The sequence below is a fragment of the Vidua chalybeata genome, chromosome 3 (genome assembly GCF_026979565.1).
Source record: "Vidua chalybeata isolate OUT-0048 chromosome 3, bVidCha1 merged haplotype, whole genome shotgun sequence".
Classification (NCBI taxonomy): Eukaryota; Metazoa; Chordata; class Aves; order Passeriformes; family Viduidae; genus Vidua; species Vidua chalybeata.
Window position 1 is genome coordinate 77155761 of NC_071532.1, and position 20795 is coordinate 77176555.

General features: G+C 38.2%; 1 protein-coding gene across 1 annotated transcript in view; it reads left to right on the top strand.

Moving 5' to 3' along the window:
- The window catches only part of MDN1 (midasin AAA ATPase 1), a 94138-nt gene that overhangs the window by 53095 nt on the left and 20248 nt on the right, over positions 1 to 20795 (top strand). Inside the window, exons 52-77 of the mRNA XM_053939683.1 lie at positions 159 to 268; positions 919 to 1052; positions 1659 to 1819; positions 2153 to 2273; positions 3408 to 3618; positions 3760 to 3991; positions 4851 to 4977; positions 5892 to 6062; positions 6204 to 6418; positions 6518 to 6899; positions 7082 to 7191; positions 8276 to 8972; positions 9918 to 10079; positions 10766 to 11039; positions 11997 to 12232; positions 12882 to 12977; positions 13210 to 13304; positions 13978 to 14102; positions 15212 to 15358; positions 15634 to 15743; positions 16189 to 16262; positions 16454 to 16649; positions 18118 to 18274; positions 18430 to 18576; positions 18996 to 19122; positions 20015 to 20120. Of these exons, the coding sequence (XP_053795658.1) occupies positions 159 to 268; positions 919 to 1052; positions 1659 to 1819; positions 2153 to 2273; positions 3408 to 3618; positions 3760 to 3991; positions 4851 to 4977; positions 5892 to 6062; positions 6204 to 6418; positions 6518 to 6899; positions 7082 to 7191; positions 8276 to 8972; positions 9918 to 10079; positions 10766 to 11039; positions 11997 to 12232; positions 12882 to 12977; positions 13210 to 13304; positions 13978 to 14102; positions 15212 to 15358; positions 15634 to 15743; positions 16189 to 16262; positions 16454 to 16649; positions 18118 to 18274; positions 18430 to 18576; positions 18996 to 19122; positions 20015 to 20120 (4723 nt within the window). The remainder of the gene's footprint in view (positions 1 to 158; positions 269 to 918; positions 1053 to 1658; positions 1820 to 2152; positions 2274 to 3407; positions 3619 to 3759; positions 3992 to 4850; positions 4978 to 5891; positions 6063 to 6203; positions 6419 to 6517; positions 6900 to 7081; positions 7192 to 8275; positions 8973 to 9917; positions 10080 to 10765; positions 11040 to 11996; positions 12233 to 12881; positions 12978 to 13209; positions 13305 to 13977; positions 14103 to 15211; positions 15359 to 15633; positions 15744 to 16188; positions 16263 to 16453; positions 16650 to 18117; positions 18275 to 18429; positions 18577 to 18995; positions 19123 to 20014; positions 20121 to 20795) is intronic.

Genomic DNA, 20795 nt, shown 5'->3' on the forward strand with positions numbered 1-20795 from the left:
ATATTCAAGCAATTAGTTGTGTTGCACCTCATACTTCCATAATACACTGAATATATTCTGTCACTTTGCGGTTCAAATGCCATGTTGTAGTTCACCATTCTCATAAGGCCAAGGTTTAAAACAGTACTGGATTGATAACAACTTTATTTTTACTTCAGGGCAGTGTTATTTCTTGACCGAGAAAAGAGGAGTTACCTTGAGAAGAGTTTGATTGCCAGCAAGAAGCCAAGAAACAGTGTCTTAAGAATGTCTCTAGATTTCCACAAAAGTGGGTTGATTTTTGCTGTTCCTTTTGGTTCTGTAGTCAATTTGAAATATGGTTAATTTGCATTGCTGTGAAATGTGTACTTTAAACATGGTATGCGAAGAAAGAATATGTGAATGTAAAGCAGTCAAATGAGGACTAGTGTGGTATCTAACACATTATTCCTTAATTAGATATACCTTAGGCTACCCTGTTTATGTCCTGCCTCTGAGGTAATCAGTGAATATGATTTTTATCTTAATTAACCAAACTTTAGGATAACAGTGGAGAGAAAGTGGAATAGCGTTCTGTCTTTAGTTAACAAGAATAACCAAATTCTTCAGATGTGTTTTTGTTTTATGTAAGTAGGAAGTTTTACTTCTGAAACAAAGGGTAAAATTTAGTGATGAGGTTAGCATGCTGCATAGAAGCAGTTGAGCAGGGAATCCTAGTGATTGGTTTTTTAATATATATATAAAATGCATGGAGGTAACAGAATTGTGAAAATAATGAAGGGCTACATTTATTGTTTCATTTCTTGGATCTTTTCAGGTTGCGGGGTTTTTTTCAATCATAAGAGAGGTTCTAGTGATCAGAAGTTGACCCATATGTGTCATGTGATGTGGCAGGAATATTCAGTCTCTGCCTTTCTTTTCCTCTTCCCCAAACCTCAGATCCAGGAAGTTACAACTGTCTTCCTCATGGAGTCGTGGTCAACCTTGCTGCTTTCTTTGAACTTTGGGATGCATTTGCACTTCACTGGGTGAAGTCTACTCAGGTGGCCTTAAGTGATGATGACACACATGATGTGAGTAGACTTTCCACAGTACATTTATGGAAGTTAGATGAAATGAGATTGTGTGCAGAACACTATTTTTAGTTTCAGGGACCATGACATGAAGTGCAGTGCTTCTGTTTGTATTCAGAATATGCCTAACAGTAGGCAAATGATCATGTTTGTTTCAGTGGCTCTATTTGTGCCCTCTACTTCTTGCTTAGGATGGCATGAACTGTGCTGTAGGAGTGCCTGTTTCTCTCCACTGATGATACACAGAGTATCCATTTCTAGCTGTGATAAGAATGTCTGAACCTGGACATCTGACCTGCAGGCCACAGAAGTGGTTCACTTCTCCCTCTCCCTTTTCAGACCATAAATATAATTTTGCTGAAATCTTGACATTGTAGACTTGGTGCAGGGATTGTTGGTTTTGGCTGCTGTAGTTCCCCTCGCTGGTATGGTATTTTTAGAGAACCTGTAGTTGAGTTCTGGTTGTGTAGCACTAAATACAAAACATTGTGGGACTCTGAAATTAATACAAGTGACAGTGGGTTTGCTTTTTCTCCTGCTTGAAGTAGGAAGTGTTGTGTAACCTGTGGCAGTGGTAACACTGTAAGCTCCCTGGCTGGTTCCTAGGTTTTGTGCTGCTCACTGTGGCGGGACCGGTTCTGGGCCGTCTCCGACTCTGTCACAGTGGATTCACCAGGGTTGTCACTCCTGGCTCTGCACTGGCACTGGGTTATGAAACACCTGATTGACAGAATTCCTCAGATGCTTATTGGATCAGACCAGAACAAGTGAGTAGCTTTGTTTGGTGGCTTTTGTTTTGTTTCTGTTAAATGGCTGTATAAATTACTCTTTTCTGTAGTGTTATAGCTGCTAAGCACTGTTTAGATTAGTGTCCCAAGTCGTGTTCCATTAGTGATGCAAATAACAACATGGTTCATTTTCAAAATCTGTGTTTCCTAGCATTGTGTTTCTGCTTGCTCAAATGATCATCTAGAATTTTTACCCCTTTAGTGAAAGGATGAGAGAGAGACTTCCTTTTGCCTCGTTTCTCAAACTTCTGTTAACTGTGGGCTTTTTTTCTCCCATCTGTCCCTCCCCTTTTTTATTTTTCCCTCTGTAAGGATTTCCAGGGAAATTCAATCCGTTTCACAGCAGATTCAGAACTGCTTGGTCAATCCTGCTGGTATTTCAGCCAATATGAAGATACTACAGAAGTCTCTAGGAAGACCCCTTCCTTTTAAGGTATCAATATTATGTTTGCAAGGGATTTATATTTCCAGCAATGGCCAGATAGGCTTTAATATATTTACAGCACTTGCTTTTCAGGACAGCAAAAACACAATTCTTTTATGTTTTTTAGATTGATTAAAAAGAGAATTTCAGCACATGTTAATGTACATATCTTTTGATAAATATATCAGTTATCCAGATATAGCATTTCTACTATTAATTATGCTATGTATAGAAAATATTTACTTAATAACAAGTGCCTGAGCATAAAAATATTACTCCTTGCTGTGTTTTGGAGGCTTGTGAATATCAATATGCCACTTCCTTATTCAGTGAACACAGGTGTATTTAGAACAGCCTGTGCACTTCCTTTTATACAGCACAGGGTGGGGCTGCCTTATGACTTCCCAAAACAAGGCCTCTTAAATTTGACAGTTTTGGAGTTTGCTCTCCATATATTTCAGAATTTGTTGTAATTCAATTTAAAAAAATGCAGTAAATTTTCTAAAGAATACAAGTCCCTGTTTAAAAGGAGTGTACAAGTAGTCATATGCAGTTGTGTTGGTCACTGGTACTTAGACCTAGGTTTTTATGACCTTCTCTCTCAAGGATTCTCAACTATCAAAAAATGCACATAGTTACTTTATGAGACTTTATGCACTGAAGAGCATTCAGTGCTTACTAAGAATTTGTAAAGATCCAAATGTATTTAGACATCCAAATGTATCTAATATATCTAAGCCTCCAAATGTATTTAAATTGCAGTTGTAAACTGTAATTTCTTATAAGGGACAGTAGCTCCTGGTATTTTTTTATCATTTTGTGTATTTATTGCCCTTGATTTAGATAAGTTGCCCAGTTGAAGTACTATTTGTCTACATGATTTATGTAGGTTCTTCATGAAGGGGAAAAACCCTAACTTGACAAGGAGGAATTGTAGCCACCTGTTTCAGTTTCAGTCTTCCTGCTGAATTGAGTCAGGCTACTAAAAGATTATTTTTAAGCTGTTGTTGCAGGCTGGTTATATATACTTGTACTTCAGTTGTGTGCACGTGAATTTGAAATCTTAGTTCTGTCTGCAGCCCCAAATCTTGTTTGTGGTTTTGTTAGCACTGCTGAAACAAATTGTCCATCTCATGTTTGCAGGATAAACTGGGCATGGAATGTTTTTCCCAGTTAAAAGCTCTCAGCAAACCACTGAACATCTTGGAGCTAAGATTGGCCTGTGGAGAAAGTAGATGGCAGGAAAAAATGTGCTGTGTGAAAATTGCTGCTACAGGAGTGAAGATGAAGAAAGCATTGCTGCAAGCTGATGGCCTGATAATAAGAGCCAATCATGTAGAAGATGTTAGTCTGGGTAGGTGACACTTGTGAAAAGCCCAGCAGGATGATTTCTGCCATCTCCATTCTTTTGTACACAGATGGAAAGGATGTTAAATGTTCACTGACAAGAAGCATAGTACATGCATTTATGTGCCTCTTTCATTCTGTCAAACAGGTCAGCTACAGATATTTTTGAAAGCTGTGCATTCACAGCTGAAAGCAGGAGGAGTCACATATAGTTATTCAGAAGAAAGGCTTCCTGAAGACACCATTGCCAAGCAGTTAGACCCTGCCCTGCTAAACCAGCTCTGCAGTCAGGTTCAGCTGTGGCCTGCAATGGAATACATAGGGGTGCTCTGGCAGTACAAATTAACAGCAGATTATGTGGCCAAGGCTTGTGGAAGAAGGTAAGAAGAAGTTTGGAGAAAGAACTCCTATATTCCTTGTGTGATATTCCAAATCCCTAGCTAGAAGCTGTAACTTTGGTGCTTTACATCTGCACGTAAACCTGTATGTATGTATTTGTAATTTATATACACCTGTGTGTATGTGCTTATATATCTGTGCTGCACACAAATATGTGTGTATCAGGAATCAACAGGGGATGTTTATATTGTATTGCTGGGGGCTACTGCAGGAAAACTGAATTAGACCTGGAAACAAAGGAAGTAGTTTAGCATGCATGCTTCCTTTAGTGTAAACTATACACACATAGAATCATAGTTTAAATCAACATTAATTTAAGAAGTGTTAGTGGTGTTTTAAGGGGCCAAGTGTATTTGGTTTTATTTATTTTATTTTACCATTCCTTAAAAGAAAGCTATTCATTTATGCATTTCAGTGAAAGTAATTTTTTTGTGTGACAAGACTCTTAGAATCACTGGTTCACTCTTGAATTCAGCAATGTTCTGACTTTTCACAAAAGCTATAACACTAGAAAATGGTTTATCCCCAAATGTTTTGTGTGTTTTGCTCAACATGGAGCTTCTAGCTACAGGAGATTACACTTTTCTCTCTTTTTCTTGTGTTTAGATTTTGTTAGCTTTGAAGGATTCAAGTGTTTTGAGTATTATTTGAGTGTGTGTTCTTCCCCAACATTTGAAACACTGTCATTTTAACCTTTTGGTGACTTTGCTTGCCATTCTTAATTTGTTTTACTATCCAAGAGTTGGAACTCTGATGGTTGGAATTCCAACATCCAGGTGATTTATTTCATGTGCCCTGCTTAAGCACTGCTTAGTTTGTATTTTTTTTTGCCTGCTACAGGAAGAACTGCAGTCAAGACTTAAGTGTCTGTTCAGATCTAGCTCAGTTCATAGCTTTTTCTCTGAAGTTGACACCAGCAGCTTCTCACCAGCTCTCTGGACTGTGGCACTTGTTACACCTTAATGAAGTAAGAACAAGTTTTATTTTAATTTAATTAAGTCAGATCTTTAGTTTATTTAATCTTCCTGAAGTTTTCAAAGGTTCTTCAAAATATGTGTATCACTAAGATTTTTGACATGTAGTTTTTCTATGTCTGCCTGACAAAAGCTGTTCCTCCTTTTAACAAGAAAGGTTATTAACTGTGAGCCTTGAGAAAATGTAATTAAAACACAATCTTGAAAGATAAAAGACAACAAAGTCTTAAATAAAACAGTTTTGTACAATTTTGTTTGGTAGTATTGTTCCATACATCCATCTGTGACCTAAGGGGAAATTGTTTGGATGGCAGGTACCAGCCTGGTTGTATCTATGTATTCAAAAGTAATTTTATGCTGAAAAAATGCTTTCCTCTGTTTCTATGCCTCTAAATTTTTTTAGTTCTGTTGCAAATCAAACAGACTAATAAAGCTACTTAATAGATTTTCTGTAGAACATTTAATAACTCTGCTTAATATTTATGATGCAGTGGTTGTGTTCCCACAAAGCACAGTAAAACACAAGTTCACCTTAAATGCTTCAGAGCAGAGTATTGGATGGCTTTACCTGTTTCATGCCTCTGCATGTATTGTGTATTGTAACAAAAGTTGTATTGTGTATTGTAACAAAAGGTTGCAGAGTCATGGACTACAGGCTGTATTCTAACAACTTGCTCTGTAAACATGCTGCATATTTCACAGACAGGAGACAGTGCTGACCTCAGGAAGTTTACTCTTCATTGAGGAGATGCAAGCAAATGCTGTGTGAATTTGAAAGAATCTTGGAGAGATCCAGTAGTACTATCCCTACTGAAAAACGATCATATTTTCTTTGTACATATGTGTGCTTAATTCTCTTTTGCTCCCTGTACATTATTCTCACCTCTAGGTTTTTGTTTCTCCTTAGATATCCCCTGAAGAAGTGTCTCTTCTGTCATCTCAGCTAGTTAATGCTGTGTTAGCATCCTTTTGGAGCAGTACTTTCACCACAGACCCAGATTACTGGTTGACTTGGAGGCCACTGCCTACAACAGAGGAAAACAACTTCTCTAAATCCCACGTGAACCAGTCTATGAAGGTTTGTCTCTTCTGACCTAATCAAACTCCAGGCTGAGTGCTCCTTTTGACTAATTCAAGTTTTCTAAAGCAATATTGTAAGTTCTAGCATAGTCAGAGCAAATTGCATCTGAACAATCTAACTCTTAATCTCTTGATTTAGGGCCCAGGCATTTTGACCCGAGCTGTTTTCTCAAAGTGCTTCTTTGAAATTCTGACTAGCAGCAGCAAGACAAGTCAGTGGGATGTGAGTGGGCTTCCTGTCTTGTCATCATCCCACGTAACACTGGGAGAATGGATGGAGAGAGCACAGCAGCTTCACAAAGTCAGCACAGTACTGTGGACCAACCTGGCTGTCTCTTCAATAGCAGATTTTAGGTACTAAGACCTCTCTTCCACATACATGTTATTTAAATCAAGCATGTTACAGAAGGTTGCTTACTGTGTGTAAATGTTCTCTCATTCCTTTTTCTCCAGACACACAGATGCTAGACTGCAAGGAATAATGCTGGGCAGACAGCTCTCTGCCCTGGTAGAGCTGATTCCAATGGATCTTCAAGAAGAATTTTTGGAGTGCTGTGAGAAGCTCTACCTCAAGGATCCTGTTGCATATGAGTACCTTCTCAAGATACTTGAAAGCATCACTGATCAGGAATTACTTCCTAAAGAATTCCTGTTTCTTCTGCTCACTTGCTTGCATCAGTTCTATGGAGAAGGGCTTCAGGAGTTACCAGAGACAGCTTGGCGAGGAAGCCTCTGGGTGAGCATTGGCTTGGTGCAGATCCAGATGTGGATTCCACAGACCAGGTTTGATCCAGCTGTTAAAAGAGAATACAAGCTCAAATACTCAAAAGAAGAGGTGAGTATGAAGCCAAGTTGGCTTTTACCTTTGTTATGTATAAAATCAATGCAGACGAGTTTGGCTTGGTCATGATTTTTAAACTATACAGTTAGAACTTCTTTTAATGTCCAAGAAGTTGATGTACCTCCTTGGTTACTAAAATCAGAATTGCTGTGAATGGTTTATTCTTTCCTTTTTAGTTATACCAGCTGGAGTGTGAATGGAAAACACATGATTTTTCATCCCAGCTGCATACAGGAAAAAGTATTGAAGATGAAACAGTCAGCAACTATATTCATCCCCATATCAGGTAACACCCAGGCACTGAACCCACCTCTTTTAGAGTGGACATGTCATCTTTGTGTGCTCAGGCTCTGAAGCTTTACAATTTTTCTCTCTTTCTGTAGAAACTAATTGCTGGTTTTAAAGTATCAATCTACATATTGAGGTGGTAGAAAAAAAGCAGCTGTGCTCCTTACTTGCAGTAAGGAGTTGTGTCTACACTTTGTACTGCTGAAAATAGAACAATTAAAGCAGTGGCCGTCATATATTGATGAAGTTGAAACTGTGCCCAGAAGAAAAACAATGCCATACATTTAAATTACAGTACTTTCCTTAAAATGTGACAGTATTATCAATCAGTTGAAATGAGATGAATTATCTATCACTGTAGTTTCTCAAGGCCATTAAACGTGCCAGTGCTATTTTGCAAAGTTCTTCAGCTGATATTACTGGGGAGAAATCTATATATGTATATTTTAGCAATAGCCTTTGCCTGTGTTGCTGTGGCTGATTTAAATTTCTTACCACATAGAGTACACTGTTGTAATTCAGAATCTGTAGCCACTGTTACTTTGTTTGAGGCTTTTTGTACATCTTTTTTATCAGGAGGAAATTTTAAGCCAAGAGAGCTTTCTCCTTTCTGCAGCCTTCCAGGTCTGTTCTGTGTACATGAAGATAAAAACTGTCTATAATTCATTATTTTCCACTTTCAATAGGAATTTTTGACTTCATTATTGTACACATAGACAATCTGGTAGTTCCATGCTTCTGCTTAAAGAGAATGATAATAATTGAAAGCAGGTTCTGAATGGCTGAGTTTTACCAATTGCTTGTGATAATACGATATTATTTTTTTTCTTAATGTTCACAGAGCTGTCAGGTAGCAAGAAAAAAGTACTTGAAGTTTGTTGAAGTGGCAGGGAGAGAGGAAATCTACACCTGTGGGCTAAAAGGCTGTCCCTTGTTTTTTCCTTATTTGCTGTTTCACACAAAATAGCAGAGTACTTTCTGATTAATCTTTTCCTGTATCTAACTGCTATGTTAGATCTATTTAAACGAGTTCGTATAAAAAATATTCCATGTCTAAACCGGTCAATGTCATTTCTTAACAGGCTGTTGCATGAAAGAATGCAAAGGTTGAAGGAGCAAATAAGCAGTCTTTCTAGAAGGAAGGCCTTCAGGCCTCCAGCTCCACTGTATGATTGCTTATACCAGGAGGCTCACCAGTACATCAGCAGCATAGCACGGATTTCCTCAGTCCAAGACCTTCTAGCCCGCCTCCTGCAGTTCCTCCGTGGAGAGAGACCTAAATCACTGCAGGCTATACAGAACCTGTTAAATGAAGAGGCATCATGGCAACAATCACACCATCAGTTTAGAAAACACCTGGCAGAGGAGTATGCTGTGTTCCCTGATGCCATCATTCCCCTCCAAGCTGCCATCCTGCAGCTGCAGCACGGCATGCGATTAGTGGCTTCTGAAGCGAGTGCAGTGCTGCAGAGCTCTGTGTGCCCAGCTGATCTCAGCAACCTCCTCACTTCTTTGTTGGCATTTCCTTCTGTTGACCGTGCCTTTCCCACTTACTTTGCTCGGGCAGAAATTTTATGCTCAGTGAATTCAGTTGGGGTACTTAATGGACTTAAAAAGTTCTCTCTGAAGCACTCTGAGGGAGGATCTGAGGGAGCTGAGCAGCCTTCCCCAACTCTGGAGCAGCTCCTGGTGAATGCTTTGTTGTATCTTCGATGCCATGTACTATCCAGAGGAGAAATGGACCAGAAATCTCTGCAGCTCTTCAGACATCTGTGTCGGGTAAGCTCTGGATGTCCATAACTGGGAGCCTTGCTCTGAGCTTGTCCCCTGTGGAAGATGTGGATCTGCTAAAAGAGCTCTAGAGGAGGGCCACAGAAAACATCACAGGGCTGGAACCACCCCTCTTGTGAAGAAAGGCTGACAGAGTTGGGGTTGTTCTGCTGGGGGAAGAGATGTCTCTGAGGAGACCTTGTTGTGGCTTTTCAGTTTATAAAAAGGAGGGAAGGAGACTTTTTACGAAGTCTTGTAGAACAAGGCATAGCAGTTTTAAACTGAGAGAGGGTAAATCTAGATTGAGTATGAAAATAATTGTTTAGAAATGTGTATGGTGAGATCCAGGAACTGGTTGTCCATAGAAGTTGTGGATGCTGCAACCCTGAAAGTGTTTGAGAGTGATTGGATGGGGCTTTGAGCAACCTGGTCTAGTGGACGATGTCCCTGCCCATGGCAGAGAGGTTGGATTAGATGATCTTTAGAGATCCTTATCTTGATAATTCTTAGTATGATGTTCTTTAAAATCTTCTAATTTTTCCCAATTAATTGTAAAAGATAATCTATTATACTGGATTAACTTGTTTGAATTTATCAAGGCATGAAACAATAGCCTGTAATAATTAGCGAAGATTTTATTTATGTAAGAAAAGCCCCAAACAACAAAACCCAAATGTGGACACACACAAAAAAAACCCACCCCAATGCAAAGTTTGTTGAGAGTTTCTTTATTAAATGTTTAAGAAAGGAGACTAGAACTTGGTCAAGTCTTTGCATTTTCCTCATTAGCTTGTTAAGAGGGCAGTTCACAAATGTTAGGTGGCTTTGATTTCTACTGTTGTAAACCACAGAGGAGGGAAAAGGCAAGCATAATAGATGCTGCCCCACTGATGGAATAGGAGATGATTTTAGATGTTAAACTGTGTAGAAGCATCTTGCTTTGTGTTTCCTTAGGCGGTTGTAAATGAATGGGATGAACAGGAGCGCCGTGCCCAAGAGCAGGAGGCGATGGAACGCAGCCTGTACAGATACAGAAGTAAGAGTCATGGGAAAGGACAGAGCGAGGAAGAAGAGGAAGAAGAAGAATTTAGGAGGAGATTTCCTTTTCATGAAAAGGTAATAGCTGTAACTCTCTTAAGAAAAACAAAACTTACATCTGAAGTTGCTCCTGAAAATAAATGCTGTAAATGACATGAGGAATGAAGCAGTTTTTCCTTCAACCAAAAGCCAAATTGGGGTAGATTTTGATAGGTATTCAGTTATGTGCCTGTGGTTTATTTTACCTTCTGGTTGAAAAATGTTGTGGGGATTAATTTCCAGGCTTGAACTGTACTGTGATTTGGGTGAATAATCCCAAATTATATAACTTAATGATAATATAGTTACTTGTAAGAAGCTGGAATTTTATTTATCTAGCAAGTAAGGTCATCTGAGGTTCTACTATGAGTGGAGAAGGCTGATCTCCTCAATTAAAAAAAGCAGCTGGGACAGAGCTGTTCAGGTCCTCAAGCAACCACACAGTGCTGAGGTGGTTTATCAGCAGACACAGCTGCTGGTGCTTTTTCTGCAAAGGAGTTTAGTTGGCAGCAGCTCAGGGATCACTGTACTGCACTCTTGCCTGCTGTAGTTTCGCCCTGGAATGTTCTGTGTTCAGTTTCAGACTGGCAGTCTGTCTGTATGGTACCAGCTGCAAATCATTAGCAAGTCGTTGTAATGCCAAAAAAAAGCAAAAGAGGAGATAGGGAGAGGAGGCATTAAAGGAAGAAATTAAAATTTAGTTTTGGTTATCATGTAATTTGCAGGACTTTGAAGATATCACAGCTCAGCCAAGCCTAGAAGAAAAAATGGAAACTGAAGATCCAGTGGAAGACCAGCTGAAAGTTGACAGAGCCCTTTTGTCCAAGAGCTCTATGCAAACAGTAATGAAGGTTCATCAGCAGTTGTGCTTAAACTTTGCTCGATCCCTGTGGTATCAACAGAGTCTGCCTTCTCATCAAGCCAAGCATTATTTCAGTACATTTGTTTCCTGCTATCAGACTGGTGCATGCCTGGTGTCACAATTCTATCCTTTAATTGGTAAGACTGCTAGCAATATTTCAGATATGCTGGGTTAGATTTGTAAAGATTTGTTTCAAAGTAATCACATTACAGGTCATGAAACACACCTGTTATGGGGAAAATGCACAAAGCAGAAAATTCTTTTCACAGAGAATTTGTTCCATGTTCAGAATTGTCTTGTGAAATGCTTTGATTTTTTTTATTCTTCTCTGCATTTTTTTGATTCCTTTCGGTAATACAGAAGACCAACACAGTTTAAAAATTTATTGACTACTGAGTGAAATTTTGATCACAGAATCTGCATAGTTTTGTGGAAGATAAAGCACTTGAAGAAATTCCTCAGAAGTAAATTTTGCAATGAAATTCATTAAAGAATTGTTTTAAATTTAGCTTATGTCTATAAAGTAAAAAGAAAAAAAGTATCACGGGGTTTTTTTCCACCCTGAATTTGCAAAAACTTGATGTGTAAATTTTCTAAACAATGTGTGAGAACTCAGAATCATCACTTGTTAAAGCACAGCTATGTATTTCAGTTCTGATCTGATAAAGGCAAGATGAAGCAGATAAGGACTGTTGTTTCTACAGTACCTTATTTTTGTGTTTGCACCTGAGCCGTAATGTACGTGGGAGTTTTTTTGAGTGTTGGATTACTTTTTCATAGAGCCTTGCTTTATGGTAGTATCTCTTTGATGTAAATTTTTATAGAGAGGAACTGTGTTCTTCTGACAGGATTACAGCCTGTCTTTACGATGCTCATACTTTCATAGAAAAGTCTGATAAAATAGAGAATATAAACTCTAAGTATGTCTCATGTTCCATTCTCCATTCGTTGTTCCAGTGTCATAGCCTTATATCCTTGTAAAAGATAACACGCTAAGGATTGGAATACAGGAGGAAAAAAAAACCTAACTTTACCTATTCAACTGAAAAGAAGAACTAATAGCATGTGTGATGTCTTCCTTACTTGCTTCCTAGGTGCTGAAATGAATGACAGTCTTTTGGGAAGCCAACTTCTGCTGAGCACTCTTCTTCACAACACCTTTTTTGAGGAGGTGACTTCAGATCTTGTGCTGCAGCAAGATGGCCCATATGACTTCTATCAGCACCCCAATATTCAGCAAGTCCGACAGTGCCAACCTGTACTTGACAATTTTGCTAAAGAAATAAATGGGCTACTGCAGGAGTGGCCAGAGCATCCTGTACTTGTGCAGGTAAAAACACCTCAACAAACTGGAGCATTTTAGGATTGCATTTATGTGTGAATATGTTTATAGATTTGTGCATACACATTGATATGCTTGCCTAGATGTTGTATTACTTATGCAGATGTTTTGAAGTCATACCTGTTTATTCATGAAAGGTATAGGTATTGCTGTGTGCATTATAGCCATTCAATTTTAATCATGAAATGTTAAGTGGAATTCTGCCAAGTCAGAACTTAGAGTTTTAAGCTATCTTCAGTCTGCCATAGCTCAAAGATCCCTGAGGTTTTGCTGCTTCTACTCAGTTTTTTTCTGAAGTTCTTTCTTTCATAATGCCTTGGAATAATTATTTTTAGTCCCTCTTATGGCATGTATGTTGTCTTCAGGTTACATTTCTTGGGGTAATGTAGAAATTCAGATTCCATAGGAACTCTTTGCATTAGGTCATTTTTGCTCCCTTCCCTAGGTGTGTTGGCCTTACTGAACTCCTAGTGAGCTTATACTAAATTAAGAAAGCAATTTAAAAATGTGTAAAATAGAAAAAAAATCTTATCTCTTGTGAGGGTCAGTTATGCTCCTAGAAATTAACTCCATTTCATGGCTTTTTCTGTTGAAGTGCAGTTACTAAGGGCTGAATGTTTTTGGTTTTGTTTTGCAGCTGTTAGTTGTGATGGACAGAATCCGGAGTTTTCCACTTTCTAGTCCTCTCTCAAAGTTTCTGAATGGCTTGGAAATTCTTCTTGCAAAAGCACAGGTAAGAAGAAGACTAAGGGAAAGTTCATTTTTCTCTTTTATATTTCTTTACCTATATTTGGTTCCATGTTACAAGCACAGTACATAAAAGCTGTCTGCTTGTCAGGATTTGGGAAAGTGAACTTGCTGAGAGTTTAAAGAGCAAGAACCCAGTAACCCAGAGTAATGCAATGAGTTTTGCCAGGCAGTGACTAATTTCTGGCTTTGTGTAAAGGGGAACTTTTCTTTCCTAGGACTGGGAGGAGAACGCTAGTCGGGCCTTGTCCCTGCGGAAGCATCTTGATCTGGTCACACAACTGATTATTCAGTGGCGTAGATTGGAGTTGAAGTAAGAATTGTCCTTCCATTGCTGCTTTTCTTTAGATACTGTCAGCTTTCATCTCCACATGGAGGCACATTCCAATACAGAATTGCCTTAATTTTGGAACGTGCTTCTGTGTATCTGTCGTGGTGAAAATACGTGGGGGAAAGAGACCACCAATGAGGAGCTGTAGTGGATCAGAATGAGCATGTCCAGGCTGTGGTGACTCTATGTATTTGCCTCAGGAGAAATAGAAACAATATTTTACTAGTGGTCTGATGTTTTCATCCTAGGGTTTCCTGAGCCTGCAGGGTTTTGTCTGTTTAATAACCATAATTAAATTGTCCTTAAAAATTATTGTCCAGTCTCCTGTGTAAGACCATGTAAAATTTTTATAGCCACAGTATGTCACAATCAGGAATTCACGAGTCTACCTCAGTTTCTGAGAAAATAAACTTTTGAACTGGCCTCTGATGGATTTTGCTTTATCCTCTCTTCTTTTCTTCTCTCATATTTAATAATATGAGCAAAACAGTGATCCTCAAAAGTTGATTGTATATATTAAGCTTATGTGCAGATTCTTTCATCCTGCTAAATTTTCCATTAGTTTAATAGAAACAGAAAACAAATTTTGGTTGTTTTGAACCCAAAGTACCCATGATATTTTTGATTTATCTCTCCCTTTTCTTACTGTTTCTAGTTGCTGGTCAGTAAGTTTGGACAATATTATGAAGCAGCATGTGGAGAAATCCACAAAGCACTGGTTCTCAATCTATCAGATGATTGAGAAGTATGTTCAAGAACAGACAGAGGCAAACACAGAAGGTAAGTGCTTGCCTTAAAATAAATAGGCTGCAGTTCTAGTATTACTAAGGATGTATGATTAAGGTCCTAAATGCCAGAATATGACAATGCACTTTCAGGTATAGTTCTTTGTACTACAGTAAATTCCATGACTGTATAGAGTTTTCCATGTGGAGTGAACCTTGTATATATTTCTGAAACCACTTGTGTCTCATAGAGCCTAAAGAAAAGATGTCTGTAAAAAGCCTCTTAACAGAACATAGAATTGTGATAGCTGTATGTCATGCATATACAAACATTTCAAACAGATTTGGAGGGTAGGAGGCCTCCATCTGCAAATGGAAAAGGCACCTCATTTTTTTAGCTGCAGAAAGCATAATTCATATCCCAGCTGAACTGCTTTTAACATTCTGTATAAAGCCTAAAGAATTCTTAGAGTAAGTAGGTTTTGGTCCATACTGTTCTTAGCAAATCTGTCTGCATGTGTTCATGTTACATAAAATAGGGGAATGAGGGGCAGCTCCTTGCCTCCCCCAAATTTAATGGAATTGTAAAGATGAAAGCAGTATCCTCTGGCTTGAGGCCAAGTTTCCAATCTCATGACTACTTAATGCACTTGATGAGCTTCAGATCCTTCAGTTATATTACATCTCCAAGAGGACAACATGTCTTCTTCCACAGATAATACTCTAAAGACACTGTATTCTCTACCAGATTCTTCTGATCTATTTCTGTCCTCATGACTTTGAGGAGTTAAGGAACTGGCAGTGACTTATTTGTGCTGTTGCTTATCATGACTGAAAAAGCCATTCATTCATAGAGAATAGCAAGTATTCTGAAAGTACTCAGTGGATTCTGAAATTCAACATATAACTGACCTTTTCAGTCACTATCTTAATGCCTTCTTGTTCCCTTTCCTTTCTTCCAGCATGGCATTTGTTAGTTTTACTTATTATTAAATCAGAATTCTTCCCCTCTCTGCCCCTTTCTATTCTGTTTTGAACTTTTCCTAATTGAAACACAATATTTAATTGAAAGTTATAAAGACCAAACAACAATTTTCAAGCAGATTTTTTTTTGTTTGTTTGTTTTCTCTCACTTTCTTTCTAAATTTCTGGTGCAATGTTCAGGAACTGAGCAAATGGATCTGAAAACACTGGTCAGCACATTACAGGCTTTCATTGAAGGCTCTACTCTAGGAGAGTTCCATGCACGGCTCCAAGTACTGTTGGTTTTCCACTGCCATGTCTTGCTGATGCCTCAAGTAGCAGAAAAGGGTAAGTTGTTAGCATTACCTCTGATGAGTTATCTGTACAGCAATCTTGCAATCAAGTGTTCCAGACTTTCCAAACAGGTCCCTGAGCTCAGAAAAACAAGCCAATAGGGCTGTGTTACTGTTTTCCTGTTGGCCAATTTACCCCATCATTCGGTGTTGCTAAGATTCCAAAAAGAGCTGGGGTGTATTTATTGTAATGATACTGAAAAATGCCCTCTTGTAAAAGAAGGATCATGATGATGATTATCGTTATTATCTGTCCCTTCTCCCTTCTAGATGTTCTGTGCAGCATCCTGTGGAATCTATACAATTACTATAAGCAGTTTTCAGAGTGTGTTGAGGCCAAAATCACTGAACTTCGTCAGCCCATAGAAAAGGAACTTAAGGTAAAAGGAAACTTGGCTCAGACAATGTATTGGTCTAATCAAAGGAACAGTGGGGCAGATATTATTTGAATTTGTCTATAATAGTTCTGTTGGCCACTGAAATCCCTACTAAACGTAACATTTTCTTTGGCAAGAATTAATTCTTGAGGTGGGGGAGGGGTTGATTGAAAGCTTTAATGTTTGATCAGTCCCATTTATCCATGAAGGTTTCTACCCAGGGATGAAGTCCCTGTTCATTTCACAACATCTAGCTATGCAGCAGTTTTTTATGCAGTGCAAATATGTATAAGATGCCTGTGCAATAATTTGCTCACTTATTAAAGTGCTTTGCATTTTAAGGCTACCAGTTCATCGTAGCTGATTAGATTTAAAGATCCTCTTTGATGTGGAAATACTTAATTTCATTTACATATGTAATCCCATTGATAATTTATTTTCCTAATAGGAATTTGTGAAGATTTCCAGGTGGAATGATGTCAGCTTCTGGGCTATAAAGCAATCAGTTGAAAAAATACGCAGGTAAGTCAGAACTTAAAATAAAGCTCCCTCTTTTGAAACCTTCCTTCTAGATTGATTGCTCTATGATATTACATTTGAATGCAGAAATTTTTCTTCTGCTCATAACACAGTGAAAACATTTATTTCCAGCAGCTGAGAGATTTCCAGGATTACAAAACCCAGTAACTTCTTTGCTTTCATTTGGTAATTAGAACTCTCTTTAAATTCATGAAGAAGTTTGAAGTTGTTCTGGATGAGCCATGTCAGCCTGCCTTGGTGGAAATTGGTAAGGAAGAGCAGCTGGACTGCATGCAAAAGCAAGAAGAATCTGACGACAAAGAAACCAAAATTCAGAGGCTAAACAACACATTGAGAAAGGTTCTGTCTGCTAGAACAGATGTTACCAAGGTGACTGAATTAGTTATTCTAAGTGTGGGAAGAACAGTTTCTCTATTCTTGTCTGTACATTGCTTTTCACCGATTTATGCAGGAAAATCTTATGTAAGTGTCAGATCTGTTGAATAGATCATAAACTTTTTTGGTCTTACTTGTGTTCAGTGTTATGCAACACTGCAGATGGGTGGGAATGCAGCATGGAGTGACAAGCATGGTCTGTACTGATCTGGCACTATGTCTGTGCTCTGATACCCAGAGATGAGGCTGTTACACATTTCATCTCCCATTTGCTTACATATTGTCTGCAGCAATTTGTTACTTCCCTACTAGTGAAGTAAAATAGCCTGGGAGTTGAAATTATTATTACCCATTTTTTTCCTAAGCAAGGACCCAAACAAATAATGATGTAGCTGTAGGATTTGTGTGTATATGAGCTCTGATTAAATACTAAATCACTTTTGGCTTGGATACTGAAGAGGGAATGCACTATATTGTCATATGTTTGCTGTTGACTGACAGTTTGTGGACTGTTGAACGTTGGCCTTGGACAAGCTGATGCATGGTAAATCCTGCTCCACAGAGTCTGTTTAGTATGTCTCTAAATAATTTGCCCAGCTCAGAGAGGAAGTCAGCTAATTTTCTTCCTGAAAGAGATTCCTATTCATATTATTAGTTTTTATTAACAAGATGCAAGGAGACAATCATAACCCATCAGAATTTGGTGGGGAGTGGGAAATGCTGAGTTACCCTCAGCTTTGTTCAGTTTCTTCAGACCAGGAGCAGGGCTGATCTTGCTCATGTCCTGTACAGGAGGGTATAGCAAGGAGGCGGAAATTTAATGCAAATCTAATGTGTTTGATTGAGTGTTTTGTTTGTTGGTCAATGATTTGTAAGCCTTTTACTGATAGTTCAAGAAGTGAAACAAATAACCCTTTTAAGTTCCATGTTGTATTCATTCCTTAAAGAAGATACATTCAAACAATTAAAATTGAAAAAAAATTGAAAATCTTTGAATATGCTGGGGAATTAATTCTGTTATTTAATAATTTCTGCTTGCACACTGTTTTTTTTTGTTCTTTAAAAACAAAATTCATGTCTATTGGAAAGTAAGTAAGAGTGTTCTTACCTGACACCCTGGGGATATTAGTGGTTTAGGTTAATGTCTTTAAACTGGGAAGGCAGAGGAAGCTGACCTGAAGCAGTGATTACCTTTTTCATAGAGGTAATGACAAATACCTAAGACAGTAAGATCACAGCATCTTTCATTTGCTGGACTGTTTTCAAAACTAATGTCTGCCTGACATACATGTGTTATGATTTTTCTCAAGTGTTGCTCCTGAACTGATGAAAGAATCACATGAACATGTTTTGGGGTTTCAGATGAATGCAGAATTTAGCCCTCTTTTAAAAGTGATTTACTCCTAGGGATTAAACGAGAGCTTTGAGTATTTGTGTATCATTTTCTTCCATTTTTTTTCAGAGAGCACTCCCAGAATGTCAGGGTGTCATTACATTTCATACAGAATCTCTTCAGTATTGTCTGTCTAAGCTGACAAAGAAAATGAAGAAAATGTGTACCGCAGTTACAGAAAATGATACATTCTTAAACCTGGTGGAAAATCTCGACCAGTTCACAGGTTAGGTTTTCTTGTGATTTCCATACCAGAGTTGACCTCTATAACATAAATGTAACAAATCAGGAAAAAGTGCAGATATGTAATTGTCTTCTTAGAGCTGCTTTGTGTACATTAAAATTTCCATCTCATACCTTTGTCTGCTGTCTTCTATACAGGTGGTATTATTGTTTCTGTAGCTGAACTGCAAAGTTTAACATTTGATCAGACAGCAACTAAGGAGAAGCAGAAATCAGAGGCAAAGCATATTCAGATGCAAAAGCAACGGGCTTTGTCAGATCTCTTTAAAAGCCTTGCTAAAACAGGTGAGCTTCCACTAAAAATGGGCTTGGTTTAAAAGTACAGTTCTTGAGCATTTTACTATCTTTGCCAATATATCTAAACCCACCATAATCTGATGTAAGGTAACACCTTTACCCTCCTCATTCATCAGCCTTTTCATGTCTTAAAAATTATCTCTAACTCAGCTTTCTTAAAAGACACGGGACAGTGAAAAGTCCTTAATGTACACAGGTTTATGTTAGCCTTACTTCAGCTGTGTTGTTCAACTATGTTCAGCTCAAGATAGCACAGCTACAATGTGTTCTTACATTACAAAACTTGTAGCATGTTCAAAGATTTGTCCAAATAAGAACATGTGATGTCTTACTACCAACTGCGTGAGTGACATTTTTCATACAAGAAATGAGGGCACCAAAGGATGTGTGCTGAAATACTGTTCCAGGTCTGTCGTACCGGAAAGGTCTCTCTTGGTCCCGTTCAAAAGACTGCCAGGAAGTTCTCTACCTCCGCCCACTGGACCTGTGTAGTGCATTGGCTGCAGTGGATTGTACCCATGAACTGGATGCCACGTATGTACACAGGACTTCTTACCCTCAGATTGTGTGAATTGCAGCTGTAATACATAGAATTTATGGCGTGTTGATTTACACTGGGATTTCTGGGTAATAATTAATTTAGGATTTTGCATATTCCCTTCCTCCCATTACATCTCAGTTTGGTATGTACAGTTGAGCAAGGATTTGGGAGTTTTTTCTTTTTTTTTTTTCTATTTTTGCACTTTACCAGCTGTACCCTCAGTTTCATTCTTTCCATGAATTAGATTTCAGTTAGCCCTCCACTGTCCAGCCTTGCCTGGGATGCTTTGCTAGCAGTACATTAGAGCGTAAACTGCTAATGATTTTATTGAAGGTGAGCTATGATTTTCAGGGATTTCTTCATTGTTTTGTCTTCATTAAATAATGGGATATTTCAGTAGAAAATACATGTACTTCAAAGTGGGCATTACTGGAAAAGCTTTCCTAGGGCAAAGATGTTTTTTCAGATTTTTTTTAAATTGTTTTTCTGTCAACAAGTGCTTTTTTGTCATTGAGACATGCTGGTTTTTGTCCTGTGATGTAAGCATTTAGTTTATGTATCAGGGTGAAAAGAAAGGCTTCTGTATGAAGCTGGATTTAGCTACATGGAGGGGAAGAAAAACAATATCACTACTAAAGCATTGAATGGTATTCAAAAATAGAGATCTTGCTGCAATTGCCTTAGGGTTTCCTTAGAATTTATTTTTTAAATTAAATGTTTTTAATTCTTAAAACTAGAATATTTTTAGAGAAAATGAAGAATTGCAAGATCGATGCATTTTCAAAACAACAAATTTCAGGCAAAATGGTTGTGCTGAAGAGCTGACCTGGTGGCTCCAGCATGCTGAGGTACTTTTTAATACCATACTTGCTTGTGCTCTGCCAGGTTGCTGGCAGAGATTTCTTCAGCCTGGGATGGATGCCAGAAGTACTTCTATCGGTCACTTGCACGTCACTCTCGGCTCCAGACAGCCTTGTTAGCACCTGCCAAGGTAAAACCAGCAAAGTAAAACCAGAATATTAGTTCTCTTAACTTCATTTTACCAGCTTGGACTGAAATTTCCAGTAGTAAAAAAGTAATGGGAGATAATGCTGTGTTGTGTAATATGATAATGAATATGACACTTCCGTAGCTTTCCCTTTTTGTAGGGACAAAATAAGTTTAGGGAAAGAAGTTAATGATCTGTTCAATGTGCAGTGTCTTTCATCCCAGCAGATCCCTAATTGCCTAATTTTTGTGCATGAAGAAACTCATGAAATGCTGAATCCAAACTTGTAAGGAAAATAATCCCAGTGTTACTCAGTGTTCTTGAAGAAATCAGTTGATGTTTATGATTGGGCGTAATGGGAGTCTATGTCCAGCACAAAAAGTGCTAATATATTTCTTCCTTTAAAGATTGGTCTAAAACCAGCAGAACAGACAAATGAGCTCTGCCAAACCAGAACCACTTTTCCAGAATTTCAAAAAAAAAGCACCTTTTCCAGATGTTCTTCCTCTCACTATGCTTTACCTCTTGTTTTACAACATGATCTTATCAAAGTCACACCTGATACTGGATACAAATAGTGGAATGTGAAATGTGACTGCTCTGTGTTGTGACCATTTATTCCAAGCTTTAAGATGTGACCACTTATAGTGAAAAGAGTGAAAGTAATTGTCAGTATAT